Source organism: Numida meleagris, chromosome 22 (assembly GCF_002078875.1).
Source record: "Numida meleagris isolate 19003 breed g44 Domestic line chromosome 22, NumMel1.0, whole genome shotgun sequence".
Classification (NCBI taxonomy): Eukaryota; Metazoa; Chordata; class Aves; order Galliformes; family Numididae; genus Numida; species Numida meleagris.
Window position 1 is genome coordinate 2,230,924 of NC_034430.1, and position 7,305 is coordinate 2,238,228.

The 7,305-nt window shown below is 64.4% G+C and overlaps 2 protein-coding genes across 2 annotated transcripts in view; both read right to left on the reverse strand.

The window, feature by feature from the left end:
• The window catches only part of ASAP3 (ArfGAP with SH3 domain, ankyrin repeat and PH domain 3), a gene marked incomplete at its 3' end in the record, with an annotated part of 13,508 nt that extends 11,811 nt beyond the window's left edge, over positions 1–1,697 (reverse strand). Inside the window, 1 exon segment of the mRNA XM_021375613.1 lies at positions 1,324–1,697. Within this exon segment, the coding sequence (XP_021231288.1) occupies positions 1,324–1,449 (126 nt within the window).
• E2F2 (E2F transcription factor 2) lies at positions 3,955–7,094 on the reverse strand (the record flags this gene model as incomplete). The annotated part of the gene is made up of 5 exons (XM_021375646.1): positions 3,955–5,598; positions 5,869–5,983; positions 6,154–6,312; positions 6,400–6,619; positions 6,992–7,094. Coding segments are annotated over 5 exons (1,068 nt in total), but the record flags the coding sequence as incomplete, so codon positions are not given.

The window sequence follows — 7,305 nt, forward strand, 5'->3', positions numbered from 1 at the left end:
CAGGATGCGGCCACCAGCTCCGTGGTCACAGCCACCCTGCAGAGACCCGGCCTCCAGACCCCTCCCTCCAAGCCCAAGCCCCCACGGGATGCAGCTCTGCCCCCAGCAGCCCAAAACCACACACGAGACCCTCAGGAGGGGACAGGAAAGCCCACTGTAAGCCCATGAGGGAAACTGAGGCACGGCACAGCTTCAGACAACCGAGTAGAATGGGGGGGACCTTGGCGGCCCCACAGCCTCCTGCTCCCAGCAGCAGTGTTGGGGTGCTGGTGGGACGCGCTGTCCCCTCCCAGTGGGACATCCTAGGCTCAAACCTGGCAGCACTATAGTGGGCGTCCTCTCTCCCTTCTGCATCCCAAAGCAGCAGCAGGGACATGAGGCGCTGATGGGGTGGATCAGAGCGCAGCCGGACGCATCCTTCCCTGCAGCCCCTCTCCCCAAAGACCCCAGAGCCACTGTCACCAGTGCCAGCGCTCAGTCCCGCTCGCTGGAGCGTTCCTCCCGACCAATCCCCGTCCCCCTTCCCCTACATCGCAGCCTCCCCAGGGAAGCCGAGCGGCCAAGCGAAATTCCTGCTGCTCCCTCCTGCCCGAAGCTGCCTCCCCCTTCCCAGCCAAGAGCACGTGCTGGCAGAAATCGGGATGCTCCGCACCATCCAGCTCTGGGTTCCCAGCCTGGGGGCTGCACTGGGGGGGCCGTAAGCCCTGGCTGCCCTTCAAAGCCATTCCTTTGCTAAGAGGAGTTGGCAGAAGATGCGGGACCAGCTGGGAACAGCCTCTGTTGGAGGCAGGAGTGGGGAGAGGGGGATGAACGCACCCCACCCGAGCTCTGCCAATACTGATGGAGTTTTTCTGGGGGAGGAGGAGAAGGGGGGAACTAAAAATCCTCCCCTGGCTCTCAGAGCAGTGGGGTCCTGCAGCCCATCGGGGTGCAGCGGCTTTCAGCCCTGAGCTGTGATGCTGGGGGCAGAGCCAGCCCCCCGGGGGCAGCACCCAGAGCAGACGGGCTGTAACGGGGGGGACCGACCCCAAACTGCAGCCCCCGGCCCCAGGTTATGGCGCAGTGGGGCGGAGGATGCCAACAGCTCGAGGGTCCCACAGCAGCGCTCAGGGTACGCGGGGGTCTCATCCCTGCGGGGGGGGGTCCCCGAGGGCTCGGCGCAAACAGAAGCCCCCCCCCACCCCCCAAAATCCTTCCAGCTCTGCTCTCCCGCAGCAGCACCCAGCGGGGCTCGGAATCAGGGGGTGCACTCAGAGGGGAGCGCAGCACAACCCCTCCCCCAACCCAACCCAACCCAACCCGACCCGACCCAATCCCACTCACCTCCTCCAGAGCCCCCACGGCCCCCCGGCACTTCTGCAGCTTGGAGGCGAAGGCGGCGGCTGCGGGGGAGCTCAGATCCTCGCCGGTCACGGCCAAAAACTCGGCCACGCTGAGCTGCTCGGGCATGGTGCGGGTGGCGGGGGGGGGGCTGTCGGTGGGGCTGAGCCGAGAGCGCACCGGGAGAGCAGCGGGGGCTGAGCCGGGAGAGCGCACGGAGGCTGCGGAGAGCCCCGGTGCCGGGGGGGGACCGGGGGTGCCGGATCCCGGCTCAGCACCCCACGCCCCGCACAGCGGCCGGGCTGCACCGGGGAACTTCTCCCTCTGCCCGCCCGCTCGCTCGCTCCTTCCCCGCCGCCATCGCGGGGGCGGTGCCGCCCGCCTCCCCCCCCCGCGTTCGTTAAAGGCGAAGCGCTCCGCCGCCCGCCCCCCGTCCCGTCTCCGACCCGGCCCCGACGCGGCTCAGGGTACCGGGGGTTCCATGCGCTGCGCCGGACACAGCGGGGACCCGAAGTGTGGAAAGCTCCTCCTGGAAGCCCGGGGGGGTGTGGGGGGGGCGCGGGGACGGGACACGGCACCCGTCCCACTCGTGGACAGCGTGGGTTCGGGGCACGGCGGGGGCTGCAGCGGTTACCGCCCACCTGGGGGGGCAAAGCGTCCCCTGTAAGACCAGCACCAGTGCGTGAGGATTTGGGGTTAAATCCGAATTAAATCCCCAGCCCCCCCCCCTCCCCAAGCACTCTGCTGTCCCCGTTCTGCCCTCCCCTGCTTGGCCCTGGAGCAGGGGGCAGGCACATCGTGCAACCAAACCCCCCCCAGCACACGCACACAGCCCCCACCCCGGGGGCTGAACCCTGCCCCATGTTTGCAGCGCTGCCCCTGCGGCTTTGCTCCAAAAAATCATCACAGAGAAGTGAGAGCTGAGGAGGAGTGGGAATAACAACTGCGGGGGGGGGGGGGCGCTGGGGGGAAGGGAAAGGAGAATCTGCTGGGAAATAGGGAAAAGGAGAAGCAGGAGGGAGGGGGCTTGGGGGGGACCCACTAAGGACATTCCCCAAATCCTCCACCTCTGCTTCTGGGGTTGGGGTTCACTTCTGGAGATGTGCTGCAAAGGGCAAAAAGCCCCCGGCCTCTTGGGTTTCCCAGCAACTGGGGGGCTCACAAGCACAAAGCTGCTCTGCGGGAGCCCCTTCCCCTGGGGTGGGGGGGGGTGGGGGGGGTCAGACCCCCGTCCATTTTCTTCCCTTCTCTCCCCAGGTTACCCTGGGCCCCATTCAGCGCCCCAAACCACGAGCCCCTAAACCCACCCGCCTGCCTGCACCGCTCCTTTTATTTCTTGCGCCCGCAGCGTCCTGCAAACACACCAGGCCTGCAAACAAACGTTCAGACCGGTTCTGCTGCGGATTTTGGCACCGGCAGGGCTGTCCCCAGCAGCTCACAGCGCTCCCTGGGTAACGTCTCCCTGGACAGAGGTCTGGCAGGCACGGGGTTAAGAGGCTTTGGGTCCGGTAGGGCCGCTGTGTTGGAAGGAATGTGGACGCTGCTGCTGGGTCCTGGCTGGGAATCCCCCACCGGACACGGGCATCCTTAGGGGCGTGGAGGGAGGCTGGCCCCCAAGCGCAGCATCCCTACCCTGGGGTGGCCCCGCCACCTCCCGGCCGGCACGGGGACTGCCCGGCCCCGGCAGCTGCGGGGACACGGGGACCCTCGGGGGTGGGGACGGGACGGTGGGCACAGCTCTGTGCCACTGACCCAGCTCACTTCCTCCTCCTCTTCTTCCTCCTCTGCAAGGCCAGACCCCATCGGACGAGCAACGCAACCCCAGTGTGTGCTGTGGCTCCAGATACCAGCAGACATCACGGGGTATTGCTGGATATCGCCACCGGGTGTCACCGGTATCACTGCACATCACCAGACACTGAGCATCACTGGGTAGCACTGGGTATCCCCCAACATCACTGGGTATTGCTGGGTATCATCAGACACTGAGCATCACCGGGCATCACTGGGTACCACTCAACGTCATTGGGTGTCATCAGATGTTGAGAATCACTGGACATCACTGGGTACCACTGGGTGCCATCAGACATCATTGGGAATCTGTGGGTATCATCAGACACTGAGCATCACCGGACATCACTGGGTACCACTGGACATCACTGGGCATCGCAGGGCACCACCAGACATTGAGTATTATTGGACATCACTGGGTGCCATCAGACATCACTGGACACCACTGGGTACCACCCGGCATCATTGGGTATCTCTGGGCATCATCATCGAGTACCACTGGACATCACTGGGTACCACTCAACATCACTAGGTATCACAGGGCACCACCAGATATTGAGTATTACCAGACATCTCTGGGTACCACCAGACATCACTGGGTACCACCCAACGTCACTGAGTGTCACCAGACACTGAACATCACCGGGTGCCACCCAGCATCACTGAGTACCACTGGCCATCACCATCCCACCAGCACTGCTGCCATCACCCCCATCTCACAGCCCAGCAGTCTGACCCGCTGGAAAACCTCAAAACTGACTTTATACCAAAAAAAAAAAAGAGGAGCAAACCCAATGCCTTCCCCCTCCTGCCTCCCCCCCCCCAAAACACACTGTATTTTGCTGACGACTCACAAGTTTTATTTCATCTCGTTTCACGCCCTCCCAGGCAGAGGGCACCGAGCGCCACGCGTTTGTCGCGACGAAACATTCTCACCCGCACCCCGTCCCAGCCAAACCGCAGCAGAGCCAACCCACAGAGGACAACTTAAATACACTCACCTAAAAACCGAGCCCCCAGCCCTCGACAGCGCGGCGTCGGAGGTGGGTCCCGTATAAATACAGTGCAATAATTAATACACGTTTTCCGACGGCGGGATTGAAAGCCCGCTGTACATTCCCAGGGAAAAGGGGGGGCGGGGGGGGAGAGGAGGAGGAGGAGGATGGGGAGGGCTTCCCCGGGGTGTGTCCTTTGTGCTGGTGGGGGCCACGCTGACCCTGCATCTCCAGGATGGAGAAAAGCCACGTGGCTGTACCCAGCCTGATGCCATCCAGGGGAAAACCTCTGCATTGCCCCAGGCTGGGCCCAGCGATAACAAAGCCTCTGCAGAGAGGAGGGGAAAGCGATGCAATTTGGGAAAAGCTAATCTGTCCCAAGCTGCTCCTGAACACACACACCCCCCCCCTTGCAGGTACCAGCCGCCACCCCTCTGCCCCATTAAGCCCCAGCGTTGATTCCCCCCCCCCCCAGCACGATCAGGGCACAGGCACAAGGATGCTCCATTCACCCACAGCTCTGTTTTAAGAGGCTGCAGGCGAGGTGCCCCCCTCCCAAGTTGAGCATCCCCCTCTTGAAGAAAAGTTGCTTCCATCTCAGCTCGTTATTCCTCAAGGATATTTCAGGGTTAGCAGAGGGAATGCCAGCCCTGTGGCCTCTCGCCCATCAGCTCCAACCCAAGGAGCTGCGCCGTGCCCCACACATCGTTCCAAACGAGCATCCACCACCCCAAAGCACCACTCTAACTGGGGAGCAACTGGAGTGCCCCCAGAACATGACCCCCTCCCCACCCCCAACACAGCTCCTTCTGGCAGGGGGGCCCCTCTCCCCTAGGTGGGTGCCCCTCACCCCATACCCAAAGGTCTGGGGTACCCAAGCACCCAAAGGTCTGCCAGCAGCCCACAGGGCGGTGGGGATGTTAGAGACCCCCCAAGCCCCCCAGCAAAGCCACCCAGGGCACTGTGCCCCCCCCTCCCCAGCCGTGGGGACAGGGACGGAGCAGTGGGGAGCGGAGAAGGCTCAGTCCTTCAGCAGCTCGCCCAGGTTGTACGCCTCAAAGAGGTCGCTGACCCCCTCGCCGCCCTCCAGCCCCCAGAGGTACTCGTCCTGCTCCAGGGGGGGGGAGAAGGAGATGAAGGGCACCGAGTCCAGGTAGGAAGGGGCGCAGGGCAGCTGGTCCTCCGTCTGCTGCAGGAGGTGATGGGGGGAGCCCAGCAGCCCTGTGCCCACCTCCAGCAGTGAGTGGGGCTCTGCGGGGCTGGAGAGGGGTGGGGATGGGGATAAGGATGGGACACGGTGACCGTCGGGTGGTTGTAAGGATATGGGGGGCTCAGGGCTGCTCTGAAGGGAGGGGTGGGTGCTGCTGTCCCGCAGCGTGGTGCTGGAGGGGAGCTCATGGTCCTTGGTAGGGCTGTCCTCCAGGATCTCCTCCGGGCACAGGTACACCTCGATGGGGCCATTGGTGCTCTTCAGGTGCAGCTGCAGGTTGTCCTGGGTGGGCAGAGCGGGGGCTCAGCGGGTGCCCAGAGCCCACCCCAAACCCTTAAAGTACCACGGAACCACAGAACGTCCCCACGTGGGAAGGACCCTCACGGATCACCGAGCCCATCCCCTGGCTCCAAGCAGCACCACCCAACCCCAAACCCCACAGAGGCAGCCCAGCACCGCTCAGGGCGATAAGGCAGCACCCATGGGACCCCATGGATCGGGGCAGTATGGCAGCACCCCAGCTCTGACCCCATTTCCTGACCCCACGCACACCTCGCTGAGATCGGGCACCTCCAGCCGTGTTTCCGGGGGGGCCTTCACGGCGATCACCGTCTGCTCCTGGAAGCTGCTGATGGCACGGAGGTCCTGGTAGGTGACGTACGCCAGCGTGGGACGTGGTATAGGAAAAAGCAAGGCCACGAGCAGGGCAGCTCAATTCCCCACCCCAGCTGCCAAGCATCAACCTCAGCGACGCGCAGACACCCACACAGGGAACCCAAAGGGACAGAGAGGGACTCAGAAGGGTCCCCAAGCCATCTCCCCCGAGCGAAAGGATATCTCTGGTTGGCTCCATCATCCGTCAGCTGCCGCAGCTGCAGGCTGCACTCCTGCAGGATCTGGTCCAGAGCCCTCTCTGCCCTGCCCAGCTCGGCCAGCTCCCCGTGCAGCACCTGCTGCCTGGCCGCCACCGCCGCGTCCTCAAAGATCCCCGTCCCCCTGCAAGCAGAGACGGTCCCCTGAGCACCCCACACCCCCTCCGGCCACCCCAGCATCCCATCCCCCGGCTTCCCCAGCACCGCCTACATCCACTGGATGTGGTTCTTGGACTTCTTGCGGATGAGCTGGATGCCCTCCAGGACGTTGGTGATGTCGTAGATGCGGCGTTTCTGCACCTCCAGGAGCTCGGCGGCGCGGTTGAGGTCCAGCACGCCGTCGGGAGACTCGCTCAGCAGGAGGGTGAACTTCTTGGTGAGCAGCCCCAGCGAGGTGTCGTAGCGCGTCTTCTCACCGGGGGACTTGGGGGCTGCGGAGAGAGGATCCCCCCCCCCCCAAAAAAAAAAGTCATCTCCTTAGCGTGGCATGGAGGGGATGCTGGCACCGCTAAACCCGGCGCGATCCCTCTGCTGGTGGAGAAATCACCCAAGAAACACCCCGCCTCCCCCCCGCCCCAGAGCTCTGTGCCCATGCAGTGAACTGAAACCGAAAACTGCTCTTGGCAGGTGCAAAGAGCGCTGCTCCCCGGGGTCACCTCGAGCAGTGCAGGAGGGGACAGAGTGCAGCTCCGGGAAACGGTCTCCCCCCCCCCCCCCCCCCCCCCCCCCCCCCCCCCCCCCCCCCCCCCCCCCCCCCCCCCCCCCCACATCCCTTCCTTCCCTCTCCAGCGCCCCAAACTTACTCCTAGGGCTGGGGACCTGTGCCAGCGTCCTGCCCTTCCCCTTGGGCGTGCGGAGCTCGGGGCCCTCCAGGTCCAGTTTGCGCTTGGCCTGGAGATAGAGAGATCACCCCACGTGGGGACAGCCCCAGCAATCCCTCCCCCCCCCCCCCCAAAAAAAAAGGGGCACCGCAGGGTCCTGGGGCGCAGGCTGGGAGATGCTCGCCCTCCTGCAAAACCGCGTTTGGGGTTTTATTGGGAAGGGCTCCCACGGTGACACCGCTGTGTTTGTGATGGGGTCGGCTGGAGGGGAAATGGGGGCATCCCGGCCCCCAGAT